This window comes from Salvelinus fontinalis, chromosome 36 (genome assembly GCF_029448725.1).
Source record: "Salvelinus fontinalis isolate EN_2023a chromosome 36, ASM2944872v1, whole genome shotgun sequence".
NCBI classification, from domain to species: domain Eukaryota; kingdom Metazoa; phylum Chordata; class Actinopteri; order Salmoniformes; family Salmonidae; genus Salvelinus; species Salvelinus fontinalis.
Genome location: NC_074700.1, coordinates 21,563,640 through 21,578,810, shown reverse-complemented (window position 1 = coordinate 21,578,810; position 15,171 = coordinate 21,563,640). Strand labels below are relative to the sequence as shown.

At 43.4% G+C, this 15,171-nt stretch overlaps 1 protein-coding gene across 1 annotated transcript; it reads left to right on the top strand.

Annotated features, from left to right (window-relative positions):
* The first annotated feature begins 141 nt into the window (after positions 1 to 141).
* Positions 142 to 15,128, top strand: LOC129835716 (butyrophilin subfamily 1 member A1-like). Its single transcript, XM_055901484.1, has 7 exons — positions 142 to 211; positions 9,446 to 9,507; positions 10,113 to 10,151; positions 10,455 to 10,499; positions 10,642 to 10,674; positions 10,777 to 10,794; positions 14,085 to 15,128. The coding sequence occupies exons 2-7, from the start codon at positions 9,504 to 9,506 to the stop codon at positions 14,705 to 14,707; spliced, it is 762 nt and encodes a 253-aa protein (XP_055757459.1). The 5' UTR covers positions 142 to 211; positions 9,446 to 9,503; the 3' UTR covers positions 14,708 to 15,128.
* The last annotated feature ends 43 nt before the right edge of the window (positions 15,129 to 15,171 follow it).

Sequence of the window (15,171 nt, the reverse complement as noted above, 5' to 3'; positions counted from 1 at the left end):
GAAATGTCTAAAATTCAACACTATAAATCAGGTCATGAAAACATAAGCATAACTGCTCGCTGTATGGTGTTTGGGTCATTGTGGACTTTGTGCACAACTGTAATGGTGCTGTCAATCTGTAGCTGCTTTTAATGATTACCTCCTTAAACTGAGTAGATTCCATTCCGAGGGCACATTCATGAACGAGACACTCGTATCAGAGAGAATCAAGGTAAAGCATTTTTCAATATTATTACCGAACATGACAATTTTTTCAAACAAATCCCTTGAAATATCAAATCAAATCTAATTGTATTAATCACATGAGCCGAATACAACCTTACAGTGAAATGCTTACTTACGAGCCCCTAACCAACAATGCAGTTTTAAAAAACTAAAAATACGAATAAGAATGAGGAATAAAAGTAACAAGAAAGAGCAGCAGTAAAATAACAATAGCGAGACTATATACAGGGGGGTACCGGTACAGAGTCAATGTGCAGGGGCTCCAGTTAGTTAAGGCAATATGTAGGTAGAGTTATTAAAGTGACCGTGCCTAGATGATAACAACAGAGTAGCAGCGGGGGGGGGGGGGGGGGGGGGGGGGGGGGGGGGGGTTGCAATGCAAATAGTCTGGGTGGCCATTTGATTAGATGTTCAGGAGTCTCATGGCTTGGGGGTAGAAGCTGTTTAGAATCCTCTTGGACCTAGACTTGGCGTTCTGGTACCGCTTGCCGTGCAGTAGCAGAGAGAACAGTCCTTGACTCAGTCCTTGACAGTCCTTGACTTAAAATTTCATATCAAGGTATTTAAACAATTTCTGACGGTATTTGACGGAAGCCGCCTCGGTGGCAGCTCCGGTTCGGGACGTAGACTCCACTCCGCTCGCGGATCCCTCCGCTTCCGTGGAACCGGACCGTGGATCATCGGCGCAGGCTCCGGACCGTGGATCGTTGCCGGAGGAACCGGACCGTTGATCGTAACCGGGGACTCCGGACCGTGGATCGTTGCCGGAGGAACTGGACCGTGGATCGTCGCCAGAGGCTCCGGAAAGTGGATCGTCGCCGGAGGCTCCGGACCGTGGATCGTCGCCGGAGGAACCGGACGGACCGTGGATCGTCGCCGGAGGCTCCGGACCGTGGATCGTCGCCGGAGGCTCCGGAACGTGGATCATCGCTGGAGAAACCGGACCGTGGATCGTTGCCGGGGACTCCAGACCGTGGATCGTCGCCGGGGACTCCGGACCGTAGACCGTCGCAGGTGGCTCCGGACTGGGAACCCTCGCTGAAGGGTCTGGACTGGGAACCCTCGCTGCAAGCTCTGGACTGGGAACCCTCACAGGAGGCTCCGGACTAGGAACCCTCGCTGGAGGCTCCGGACTGGGAACCCTCGCTGGAGGCTCCGGACTAGAAACCCTCGCAGGAGGCTCTGGACTGGGGACCCTCGCAGGGGGCTTTGGACTGGGAACCCTCGCAGGAGGCTCTGGACTAGGATCCCTCAATGGAGAATCCGGACCATGGATCATCACTGGAGGCTCCGGGCCATGGATCATCACTGGAGGCTCCGTGCCATGGATCATCACTGGAGGCTTCGGACTGGGAACCGTCGCTCGAGGCTCCGTACTGCAGACCGTCGCTGGAGGCCTGGTGCGTGGAGCTGGCACAGGACGTACCGGGCTGGGGAGACGCACAGGAGGCCTGGTGCGTGGAGCTGGCACAGGACGTACCGGGCCGGGGAGATGCACAGGAGGCCTGGTGTGTGGAGCTGGCACAGGACGTACCGGGCTGGGGAGAAGCACAGGAGGCCTGAAGCGTGGAGCCGGTAAAGGAAGTACCAGGCTGTGGAGGTGCACTGGAGGTCTGGAGAGTAGAGCTGGCACAACGTTTCCTGGAGAGATGACAACCTTCGCACGGCAAGTGTGGGGAGCTGGCACAGGACATACTGGGCTGTGGAGGCGCACTGGAGACACGGTGCGTAGAACCGGCACACATTGTACCGGAATGATAACACGCTCCTCAAAGCGAGTGCGGAGAGCTGGCACAGGATGTGCAGGGCTGGGGAGGCGTACTGGAGACCTGGTACGTGGAGCCCGTACAGTCTTCACCAGACGGCTAGCACGCTCCTCAGGACGAGTACGGAGAGCTGGTGGCATTAAACTGAGGACGCGCTCCTTAGGGCGAATGTCGTGCCTCATGCACCAACACAACAGCTCTCTCATAACTCTCTCCTCCAATTTCCCCATCAACTCCTTAACTGTCTCTGATTCACTCCCTTCACTCCCCTCCAAGTTCACCTTCCTCTCCCAGACTGGCTCTGGTTTACCCCTCGGCTCCGCCGACCACCCCGTGAGGACTGGCTCTGGTTCACACCTCGGCTATGCCGACCACCCCGTGTGCCCCCCCCCAAAAAAAAACATTTGGAGGCTGCCTCTCGGGCTTCTGTCGTGGCCGCGAATCCCGGTGTCGTCGTTGTTGCTCCTTCGCTGCCTCCGCCTGCTTCCATGGCAGGCTTCTGTCTCCTGCCATGGTTTCTTCCCACATCCAGGATGTCCTCCACTCCTTTCCTCCCAGGCCCAAGATCCCTGCTCCTCCTGGGCATGCTGCTTGGTACTGGGGTGGTGGGATCTTCTGTAACGATCGTTGTTGGAATGAGTGGACCAAGGCGCAGCGTGGTAGGCGTACATCTTTCTTGATGAACACCGAAAAAACAACAAATACAAACGAAACGTAACGTTTAGTAGGGCTAAACAGCACAGTACCAAAAAAAGATCCAACACACAACAGGTGGAAAAGGCTGCCTAAATCTGATCCCCAATCAGAGACAACGATAGACAGCTGCCTCTGATTGGGAACCATACCAAGCCAACATAGAACAGAAAAAAACTAGACTACCCACCCTAGTCACCCCCTCACCTAACCAACATAGAGAATAAAAAGGCTATCTATGGTCAGGGCGTGACACCATGCTTGTTCACTGAACCATAAACAATTAAGGAATATGCACCTGTGCAACGGTCGTTAAGACACTAACAGCTTACAGACGGTAGGCAATTAAGGTCACAGTTCTGAAAACTAAGGACAATAAAGAGGCCTTTCTACTGACTCTGAAAAACACCAAAAGAAAGGTGCCCAGAGTCCCTGCTTATCTGCCTGAATGTGCCTTAGGCATGCTGCAAGGAGGCATGAGGACTGCAAATGTGGCCAGGGCAATAAATTGCAATATCCGTACTCTGAGACTCCTAAGACAGCGCTACAGGGAGACAGGACAGACAGCTAATCATCCTCACAGTAGCAGACCAAGCGTAACAACACCTGCAAAGGATCGTCATTAGTGCTGAGAGAGGCTGGACTGAGGGCTTGTAAGGCCTGTTGTAAGGCAGGTCCTCACCAGACATCACCGGCAACAACATCCCTTATGGGCACAAACCCACAGTCGCTGGACCAGACAGGACTGGCAAAAGTGCTCTCCTCTGACGAGTCGCGGTTTTGTCTCACCAGGGGGGATGGTCGGATTTGTGTTTATCGTCGAAGGAATGAGCGTTACACCAAGGCCTGTACTCTGGAGCGGGATCGATTTGGAGGTGATGGGTCATCATGGTCTGGGGCGGTGTATCACAGCATTATCGGACTTGGCTTGTTGTCATTGCAGGCAATCTCAATGCTGTGCGTTACAGGGAAGACATCCTCCTCCCTCATGTGGTACCCTTCCGGCAGGCTCATCCTGACATGACCCTCCAGCATGACAATGCCATTAGCCATAGTGCTCGTTCTGTGCGTGATTTCTTGCAAGACAGGAATGTCAGTGAAGAGCATGCATTTAGTTTTATTTGCATTTAAGAGCAGTTGGAGACCACGGAAGGAGAGTTGTATGGCATTGAAGCTCGTCTGGAGGTTAGTTAACACAGTGTCCAAAGAAGGGCCAGAGGTATACAGAATGGTGTTGTCTGCATAGAGGTGGATCAAAGAATCACCAGCAGCAAGAGCGACATCATTGATGTATACAGAGAAGAGAGTCTTCCCGAGAATTGAACCCTGTGGCACCCCCATAGAGACTGCCAGGGGTCCGGACAACAGACCCTCCGATTTGACACTGAACTCTATCAGAGAAATAGTTGGTGAACTAGGTGAGACAATCATTTGAGAAACCAACGCTTTTGAGTCTGCCAATAAGAATGTTGTGATTGACAGAGTCGAATGAATACATGTCGATGAATAAGGCTGCACAGTAATGTCTCTTATCGATGGCGGTTATGATATCGTTTAGGACCTTGAGCGTGGCTGAGGTTCACCCATGACCAGCTCTGACACCAGATTGCAAAGCGGAGAAGGTACGGTGGGATTCAAAATGTTCAATAATCTGTTTGTTGACTTGGCTTTCGAAGACGTTAGAAAGGCAGGGTAGGATAGTTATAGGTCTGTAGCAGTTTGGGTCAAGAGTGTCCCCCCCTTTGAAGAGGTGGATGACCGCAGCTGCTTTCCAATCTTTGGGAATCTCAGACGACACGAAAGAGATGTTGAACAGGCTAGTAATAGGGGTTGCAACAATTTCGGCAGATAATTTTAGAAAGAGAGGGTCCAGATTGTCTAGCCCAGCTGATTTATAGGGGTCCAGATTTTGCAGCTGATGCTGACTTAGTTTTGATTTTGACCCCCCATTTGTTCAGGGACACAATATTACATTTCTGTTAGGCACGTGTCTGTGGAACTTGTTCAGTTTATTTCTCAGTTGTTGAATCTTGTTATGTTCATACAAATATTTGCAAATGTTAAGTTTGCTGAAAATAAACGCAGTTGACAGTGAGAGGATGTTTCTTTTTTAGCTGAATTAATTTTCTAAATTATTACAATGGGTCATTCGCCATTCGGATTTTTTTCTACTGTTCAATTCAACTTCAAACTAAAATAATTTCTTGCATTTCCATCAATTTCTGCATTTCCTGCACTCATTTGAAATAATTTCCACACTGCCACAATATGGACAAAAATACTAGGCCTTATTTTTAACCAAAGGTTGCAATTGCGATTTAGATCAAAAGACTTAGGTGAACTTTCAGGATCATGGAAATAGAATGTTTATTATAATTCTGTAATTAGAATATACATGTAGGCACTTTGAATACAGTGTTGTTTGACATGATAACGAATGAAAATGCCATGGACGAGTTATTGTGACAGGGTAGGAACCAAAGTTACTGTTGCACAAACAACAGGCTGATAAAGCCTCCTCCAGCACTGTTATCAGGTTGTGTTAGCTAGCTACATTTGCTTTGACTTTTATTAGCTAGCCAGCTAACTAGCTACGCACTACCCTCTGTAGTGCCTTGCGGTCGGAGGCCGAGCAGTTGCCATACCATGCAGTGATTCAACCGGTCAGGATGCTCTCGATGGTGCAGCTGTAGAACCTTTTGAGGATCTGAGGACCCATGCCAAATCTTTTCAGTCTCGTGAAAGGGAATAGGTGTTGTTGTGCACTCTTCACGACTGTCTTGGTTTGCTTGGACCATAATAGTTTGTTGGTGATGTGAACATTTAGGAGCTTGAAGCTCTCAACCTGCTCAACTACGTCCCCGTCTATGAGAATGGGGGCGTGCTCGGTCCTCTTTTTTCCTGTTGTACACAATCATCTCCTTTGTCAGGTAGTATGTTAGTGAAACGTTAGTTAATTTCCTGTGCTCTTTGATTACTTATTTGTTTATTTCTTAACACTTTATCATTATATCAAAAACATTTTATACCAATTCATTCAGTTATTATCTAAACCATTTGTGTGAAATATTGCTCACATTTGTAAGCATTATAGTGATTGCGTTTATTCCACAATTTCATCTCTCTGCCCTTGAGTTTGAAATGACAGTACTATATTTCAGAATATCATACAGAGTTTCCTGCAATGATACTTTTTGATCAATGTTTTATGGTCAGCATTAGCTTCAGTACAATCCGTGTTTCAGGGTAAAACAATGATTATCTTGTCTTTTCACCTGAACAGATTATAAAGAATGTGCCTTCAGAGAGTGTTTCACACCCCTTGACTTTTTACACATTTTGTTGTGTTACAAAGTGGGATTAAAATGTATTTAAGTCTCTAACAGTTTTGCACACCTGGATTGTACAATATTTGCCCAATATTTTTGTTTTAAGTCTTCAAGCTCTGTCAAGTTGGTTGTTGATCATCGCTAGAAAGCCATAGATTTTGAAGCTGATTTAAGTCAAAACTGTAACTAAGCCACTTAGGAACATTCAATGTCATCTTGGTAAACAACTCTAGTGTAGATTTGGCCTTGAGTTTTAGGTTATTGTCCTGCTGAAAGGTGAATTAGTCTCCCAGTGTCTGTTGGAAAGCAGACTGAACCAGGTTTTCCTATACAATTTTGCCTGTGTGCTGTTTTCAGTTTCTATTTATCCTAAAAAAGTCCATAGTCCTTGCTGATTTAAAGCATTGCTTGCTTGACAATATGAAGAGTGGTACTTCATGATGTGTTGTGCTGGATTTGCTCCAAACATAACGCTTTGTATTCAGGACAAAAAGTGAATTCCTTTGCCACATCTTTTGCAGTGTTACTTAACACTAGGAGAGGCACAATTCCATAACTACTAGAATGGCCATGACGGTCATCATGACCGTTACATTCTCAATTATGTAAATATTCGATAATAAATCATAAATGGGTACATTTATTTGTTAAAATAGGTCATTAGAAACCTCAGGACACCAAATGTAAATTATAGTCAGTCAGAAAATGTATTGATTGGTCCAGAAGCGCATAGACTGAATACTAAAATAAGACCCTCGTTTATTTGCTGATTGTAAGACAACAGTGTCCTGCACAGCTGGCCCATCAAAACCTGAACTATATTGAAACTATAGACTGATGACCAGCGCAGGGTGCATTGACAAAGAAGGGAACAGGTCATTCCAAATATGACTTCTTCCATATCATCCTACAGAGGTCCATGCAGGCCAGGCATTTTAATTGCTATACCCTATCAGAAAGAGCAGATTCCAAGGTTTCTAATGAACTTGTTTTTGCCAAACAATTCGACAAAATTTTGCAGATGGTCTCTGTTTCAAATACAACTTTTTACTAGAATAACCATGGCTCTGTGTTAGTTCATCATGTGAAAAGGCTACTGGTGATGATCAGCAATTGCCATCTGGGAAAAATATATTTTCTTCTGTTAAATTCCATTATATTTTTACTGTAAAATACGCGTGTTGACTATGGTAGGGCAGGGACTGTGATGTATGCTAAATTAACAAGTTGATTTCATTGGCATGGCACAGCTATTAAGCACAGATAAATGCAACTCAAAACATGCTATTCTGTTCTTTTTAAATAAATTGTCATGGATCATGTTTTTGACCTTCCTAAACAAAATATGAATGGTTTTCTTTGTGATTGTGTATATTAACACTAGATAGACAGAGAGCATCATAATGTACTCATGAACATTTTTAAAGTCATGTCCCCCTTATCCTTGACTTTTCCCAAATACACTACATACACCTGCTTGTCGAACATTTCATTCCAAAATCATGGGCATTCATATGGAGTTGCTGCTTTGCTGCTATAACAGCCTCCACTCTTCTGGGAAGCCTTTCCACTAAATGTTGGAACATTGCTGCGGGGACTTGCTTCCATTCAGCCACGAGCATTAGTGAGGTCAGGCAATTATGTTGGGTGATTAGACCTGGCTCATAGTCTGTGTTCCAATTCATCAAAAAGGTGTCCCATGGCGTTGAGGTCAGGGCTCTGTGCAGGCCAGTCAAGTTCTTCCACACCAATCGACAAACCATTTCTGTATTGACCTCGCTTTGTGCAAGAGGGCATTTTCATGCTGAAACAGGAAAGAGCCTTCCCCAAACTGTTGCCACAAAGTTGGAAGCACAGAATCACATAGAATGTAATTGTATGCTGTATCGTTAATATTTCCCGTCACTGGAACAAAGGAGCCCGAACCATGAAAAAATAGCCCCAGACCATTATTCCTCCTCCACCAAACTTTACAAATGGTACTATGCAGTCGGGCGGGTAGCGTTCTCTTGGCATCTGACAAAAACCCAGATGATTCTTCACACCAGAGAACGTGTTTCCACTGCTACAGAGTCCAATGGCTGCGAGCTTTACACCACTCCAGCCGACGCTTGGCATTGCGCATGGTGATCATAGGCTTGTGTGTGGCTGCTCGGCCATGGAAACCCATTTCATGAAGCTAAACAAACACTTATTGTGCTAACATTGCTTCCAGAGGCAGTTTGGAACTCGGTAGTGAGTGTTGCAACCGAGGACAGATGTTTTTTGAAAGCTTTACGTTCAGCACTTGGTGGTACCGTTCTGTGAGTTTATGTGGCCTACCACTTTGCGGCCGAGCCGTTATTGCTCCTAGACGTTTCCAATTCACAATAACAGCACTTAAAGTTGACAGGGGCAGCTCTTGCAGGGCAAAAATTTGACAAACTGACTTGTTGGAAAGGTGGCATCCTATGACGGTGCCAAGTTGAAAGTCACTGAGCTCGAGGCCTCCCGGGTGGCGCAGTGGTCTAGGGCACTGCATCGCAGTGCTAACTGCGCCACCAGAGTCTCTGGGTTCGCGCCCAGGCTCTGTCGCAGCCGGCCGCAACCGGGAGCAGTACGGCTGGTTGGGTTGTGCTTCGGAGGACGCATGGCTTTCGACCTTCGTCTCTCCCGAGCCCGTACGGGAGTTGTAGCGATGAGACAAGGTAGTAATTACTAGCGATTGGATACCACGAAAATTGGGGAGAAAATGGGATAAAAAAAAAAACAACAAAAAAAAAAAAAAAATTTAAAAGTCACTGAGCTCTTCAGTACGGGCCATTCTACTGGCAATGTTTGTCTATGGAGATTGCATGCCTGTGTGCTTGATTTTTTACACCTGTCAGCAACGGGTGTGGCTGAAATAGCCAAATACACAAATTTGAAGGGGTGTCCACATACTTTTGTGTATATGTAGTGTTGTTCTATTTAACACACTGTCGTTGTTAGAATCTTAATATAACGAACAGAATTGGAGTTATAACCAGTTTTAGGAGGGTGTGTCATTTTTTTATGGTTTTCCCTGTTGAGCACATTTTTGGTCAAACTTATTTAAGCTTGCCATAACAAAGAGGTTGAATACTTATTGACTCAATAATTTTTTTAAATGTTTTTTTATTTTTTTTATTATACAAACAAAATTCCACTTTGATGTTCTGGGGTATTGTGTGTCGAGCAATTTGACAAAATCTAAATGTAATACATTTTAAATTCAGGCTATAACAACAAAATGTGGAAAAAATAAACTGGGTGTGAACACTTTCTGAAGGCACTGTGTGTCTCTACTTAGTGCAAAACTTGTAGTCGTTTTGCCTTAGATAATTCTAACAGCAACCTTTATGTAATTTGCCCTATTGCTTGCAGCATTTACCAGTATCTCTCCTCACTTCTTCCCTATGTTTTTATCCACAGAAGAATAACACAGTACACAGCTGTTTCTGAACTTGGTCCTCCTCTACTGTTAGCTATAATGGGTAAATCTGCTGCATAGACGAAACTGTACACTCTTAAAATAAAATAAAGCCAATTAGGGAGGGAGATATGTTTTCGGGTTATACATTTTAGTCAGTATTTTTACATTATTAAAAGGAAAACTCCACACAAAAACAATATATTCCCAAAATGTTCTATATGTCAGCAACAAGTTTAATATATGTAACTTCCAAAATACAGAAATCGATCTAATATGGTGCATTTTCCATCATGTGATGCCTAACGCAGCATCATGTGATGCAAATTACATCATGCGGGCCAGATGTCTGTGTTTAGAAAGTTACATATCTTCAAAATGATTGCTGACATATAAAACATTTTGGGACTATATCAACAATGGACTAATGAAATAAATACTAAAAGATCGTTTTGGGTGGAGTTTTCCTTTAATAATGTCAGAAAAGAAGAAAAAAAAAGAAATATATAACCCCAAAAATATATCTCCCATCCTAATTAATATCATTACAACTATTACTAATATACTAATGTATGAAGAAAGAGATGCACACATTTTGAACCAAAGAAAGTACATACTGTATATCTCTTTATCGGATCATGATTACACAGCATTTTCTTCCTTGTACAGGTGGCGGTTGCAGTAGAAGACCTGTTGAAAAAAACACAGGTACATTATGTTGATTGTATTTGCTGCATTACATTCATAATGGTGTATTTAATAATTGTCTAGTTCAAAAGAGCAAAGTAATATCTTTGGACATTTGGTCATAACTATGTGATTTGAAGAACACGTTGTACAGGAGCAGACATCCAAAATAATTATAGTGGGGGAAAAATCCTTCAAAAGTAGAAAATCCTCATGATGTACATTTAAAATATGATTTCTAGTATTTAAGTATTTCAGATGAAAAATGTTTTATCATATTACGAGGAAGTCTTTTTTTTTTACATGAATGATATAACACAGCAGATCTTGAACAGCCAAAGACGTCTACCACATCACCCCCTATGCAAGGTACAGTAAGGAATGTAAACTACACACACATACATAAGACATACTTTTAAATCAAGATATACCATACAGTAAGTACAGCATACCTGTTATTTACTGTGTATTTCCAGGTTAATATATTTGAAGTCTTTTGATTCACTTGTAGATGCATCAGTGCAGACCATGGAGCAGTCAACCGGTAATGACTCTATTTCTTATACAGTATGCTCATCAGGATGATATGAAATGTTAGCTTTGTTATTGCACTTCTCTGTTTTCATTTTCTTCATTTTTTTTTCAGATGAGAAATTACATGAAGGTACTAAGCTATTTATTATAATTTGTCTTACATATGGCTATTAATATTTTGTCACCTTTTCCAAACAATAACCAAGGGACAATCAGCAGTTGAAACAATAACAGTACCAATCAAACGTTTGGACACACCTACTCCAGGGTTTTTCATGATGTTTACTATATTCCACATTGTAGAATATTAGTGAAGACATCTAAACTGTGAAATGGCACATATGGAATCATGTAGTAACCAAAAAAGTGTTAAACCAATCAAAATACATGTTAGTTATGAGATTCTTCAAAGTAGCCACCCTTTGCCTTGATGACAGCTTTGCACACTCTTGGCATTCTCTCAACCAGTTTCATGAGGTAGTCACCTGGAATGCATTTCAATTAACAGGTGTGCCTTGTTAAAAGTTAATTTGTGGAATTTCTTTCCTTCTTAACGCTTTTGAGACATTCAGTTGTGTTGTGACATTGTAGGGGTTGTATACAGAATAAAGCCCTATTTGGTAAAAGACCAAGTCCATATTATGGCAAGAACAGCTCAAATAAGCATAGAGAAATGACAGTCCATCATTATTTTAAGACATGAAGGTCAGTCAATCTGGAAAATGTAAAGAAGTCTGAAGGTTTCTTCAAGTGCAGTCGCAAAAACAATTAGGTGCTATGATGAAACTGGCTCTCATGAGGACCGCCACAGGAAAGGAAGACCCAGAGTTACCTTTGCTGCAGAGGATAAGTTCATTAGAGTTATCAGCCTCAGAAATTGCAGCCCAAATAGGATCCTTCACAGAGTTCAAGTAACAGACACATCTCAACATCAACTGTTCAGAGGAGACTGCGTGAATCAGGCCTTCATGGTCAAATTGCTGCAAAGGAAGCACTACTAAAGGACACCAGTAAGAAGAAGACACTTGCTTGGGCCAAGAAACACGAGCAATGGACATTAGACCGGTGGAAATCTGTCCTTTGGTCTGATGAGTCCAAATTTGAGGTTTTTGGTTGCAACCGCCGTGTCTTCGTGAAACGCAGAGTAGGTGAATGGATGATCTCCGCATGTGTGGGTCGGCAGGTACCCTAGTGGTTAGAGCATTGGGCCAGTAACCGAAAGGTTTTTGGATCGAATCCCCGAGCTGACAAAGTAAAAATCTGTCGTTCTGCCCCTGAACATGGCAGTTAACCCACAGTTCCCCAATAGGCTGTCATTGTAAATAAGAATGTGTTCTTAATTAACTTGCCTAGTTAAATAAAGGTTAAACAAATGTGTGGTTGCAAACGTGAAGCATGGAGGAAGAGGTGTGATGGTGTGGGGGTGCTATGCTGGTGACACTTTCAGTGATTTGTTTAGAATTCAAGGCACACTTAACCAGCATGGCTACCACAGCATTCTGATGCGATACGCCATCCCATCTGGTATGCACTTAGAGCAGTGGCGTGCCGTGGGCCTGGGGCCTGGGCCTTCAGTGAGGTACTACACAGTCCCACCCGAATTAATCCATGGCTCTAGACACTATACATTTAGACAGAAACGCAGTATAACCAGGCATTGCGTCACCTTGAAATTGACAAATTGACATTTTTGGGAAAACAGTGTTTACCCAAAAACATGACACAATCAATGAATATTTCCCTTCACCTTTTCATTGTGCAGCTCCGTTGCCCTGCGCGCTTGTTCTTTGAGCTGTAGATCCACTCCGGTGTCCCCAAAAGTTTTCAAAAGCACCATTGCTTGTAAGTGCCCAGCCGTACTTTGGTGTCTCGTTGCTGCCTTGGTTAGACAACTCAAGTTTGCAAAGCCAGTGTGGCTCCAAACACCAAATCGATCACTTGCAAATAATAGGCATTCCCAGCAGTACAGTTTGCAGTGCTTCTCAGAGCCAAGGAGCCTGTGAGCCATTGACAGCGCTCGTAGTTGAAACTTTGAAAGTGGCGAGCGAACGAACCCCTTTCCCGCCTGTGACAGGCTTTGTGGCGTCGGGCGACCTCTCTTTACAATGTCTAACTTTTCTTGAAAAGTTTGTCTTGAGAATGGCGTTATAATTATATCCTCGACCAAATCGATATCTTCTCCTCCTTCCGCCATTGTGGGTTGAAAAAACAGCTTAGTAGTACGCAAATTAATTCGTTTATCAAATTCAGTTTCCTAGATCTGCATAGACCTGCCCATAGGACCTGCCTCTCAATATTGGTAATCCAATCAAAAGACGTGCACGCACTACGCCTGCTAGCTGGCTCCTGTGTAACACTGGAGCCAGCCAGCAGGCGTACAATAGCCAACTCTAAAGCTGATTGGTTGACACTAAATTTTCATTTCCATTCACTATAAGCTACAAGCGCCCGCACTGTTGATTCTGAAGGCCTGAGGGCAGATTTTAGACCCCTGGCAACACATGATGGCTGAATATGATTGGATAAAAGATCTAACATAAAGACCAGCCCTCCAAATCTCAACCTGGGGCTGGAAGCAGTGCAACCAAGAGGAAAGCTATGAAATGAAGAGTATAACTCTTACTCTGGGGAATAATTTAATACATATTTGTGGGAAAATATATTTTTTCTGATGATGTTTAGGCCAGCAGAGAAGGCCTTGCAGGCCCTGACGGCCCACCACTGACTTAGAGGGACTATAATACATTTTTCAACAGGACATTGCCCCGAGACACCTCCAGGATGTATAAGGGCTATATGACCAAGAAGGAGAGTGATAGAGTGCTGCATCAGATGACCTGGCCTCCAGAATCACCTGACCTCAACCCAATTGAGATGGTTTGGGATGAGTTGGACCGCAGAGTGTAGGAAAAGCAGTCAACAAGTGTTCAGCGTATATGGGAACTCCTTCAAGACTGTTGGAATATAATTCCTCATTAAGCTGGTTGAGAGAATGCCAAGAGTATGCAAAGCTGTCATCAAGGCAAAGGGTGGCTATTTTGAACAATCTAAAATATATTTTAATTTGTTTAACACTTTTTTTGGTTACTACATGATTCTGTGTTATTTCACAGTGTTGATGTCTTCACTATTATTCTACAATGTAGAAAATAAAAATAATTAAGAAAAACCCTTGAATGAGAAGGTGTGTCCAGACTTTTGACTGGTATTTTTTAATCAAATATTATATATATATTTTATACCTTAAAGGGGTCCTACTATTATAAATCAAATAGCTAAATGATCCATGGTATTACCGTCTTAAAACAGTTCCATATGTTAGCTTAGTAGCCCTCCACCCATACGGCTTAGAGGTTTTTAAGATCAAAATAAGAAAAATGTGTCATCAACGGTATGTGTGTATCTGTTTTCTTTCCTCAGTGGATGTAACTCTGGATGTGGACACCGCTCACCCTAACCTACTGATAGATGGGAAAACAGTACGCTGGATAAAGGAAACACTACAGAGACCGTGTAGTGATAAGATGTTTGATGAGGATCCCTATGTGCTGGGCATTATTGGCCGTGCTTGGAGGACCTACTGGGAGGTGAATGTGGAGAAGAAGGATGACTGGGTACTTGGTGTTACCAAGGCAACAGCTAACAGGAAGGGACAGTTGGTTCTCAGCCCTGCCAATGGCTTCTGGGTAATCAGGCTGTCCAATGGGGGAAGACTGAAAGCCATGGATGATAAGGAGCATGTTCTTGACAAAGATATTCCAGTTATAGTTGCTATCTATCTAGATTATAAGGAAAAGAAGGTGACTTTCTTTAATGCAGAAGATGGTTCACTCATCTACTCATTTATCAACGGACCAAGTTATGAGGATGAGGTCCGTCCTCTTTTCTCACCCTGGAACAATGATGCAAAACCAATCACAATTTTGTCCATTGAAACTAAACAATCTAAAGCATTAAAGATCACCTCTACATCTGTCAATAGACTACTTTATTGTGATGGAGAGCTAAACTTGAGTGGTCTTAACTACACTGATGATGATTAATATGCCATACATGAATAGGAGTAATTGTCACTACAGTAATATTTAGGCATTTGCTTTATGGATATAATTGTATGATGATTTGTTCTGCTCATCAAAATGTGTCTCTTCGTCACATCTAAACAAAATTGCAGACGCTTCTATCCATGGTGACTTACAGTGGTGAGTGCATACAGTTTAATACTTTTTTTAACTGGTCCCCTTTGTGAATCAAACCCACAACCCTGGCATTGCAAGCACCATGCTCTACCAACTGAGCCACACAGGACCAACAAGGCATTGACGTATTATTCTTCGTCTTCAACTTTGTTGAATATAATGGACAGCTATTTCAGTCGTATTTTTTCTGTTATGCCTCCCTTCATGCACATTTACTGTACACTGTATTGATTTGTGAAGAATAAAATATTGCTTTTAAGACTTGGATGTGTATCAGTTCATGTCTTGTGACCATGAGGATCAATCAG

Excerpts from the sequence above, each read along its gene's own strand:
- LOC129835716 (XM_055901484.1), top strand. Across the intron at positions 10,152-10,454 it reads ACCTGTTGAAAAAAACACAG|ATCTTGAACAGCCAAAGACG; the intron begins GTACATTATGTT and ends ATAACACAGCAG. Across the intron at positions 10,500-10,641 it reads CACATCACCCCCTATGCAAG|ATGCATCAGTGCAGACCATG; the intron begins GTACAGTAAGGA and ends ATTCACTTGTAG.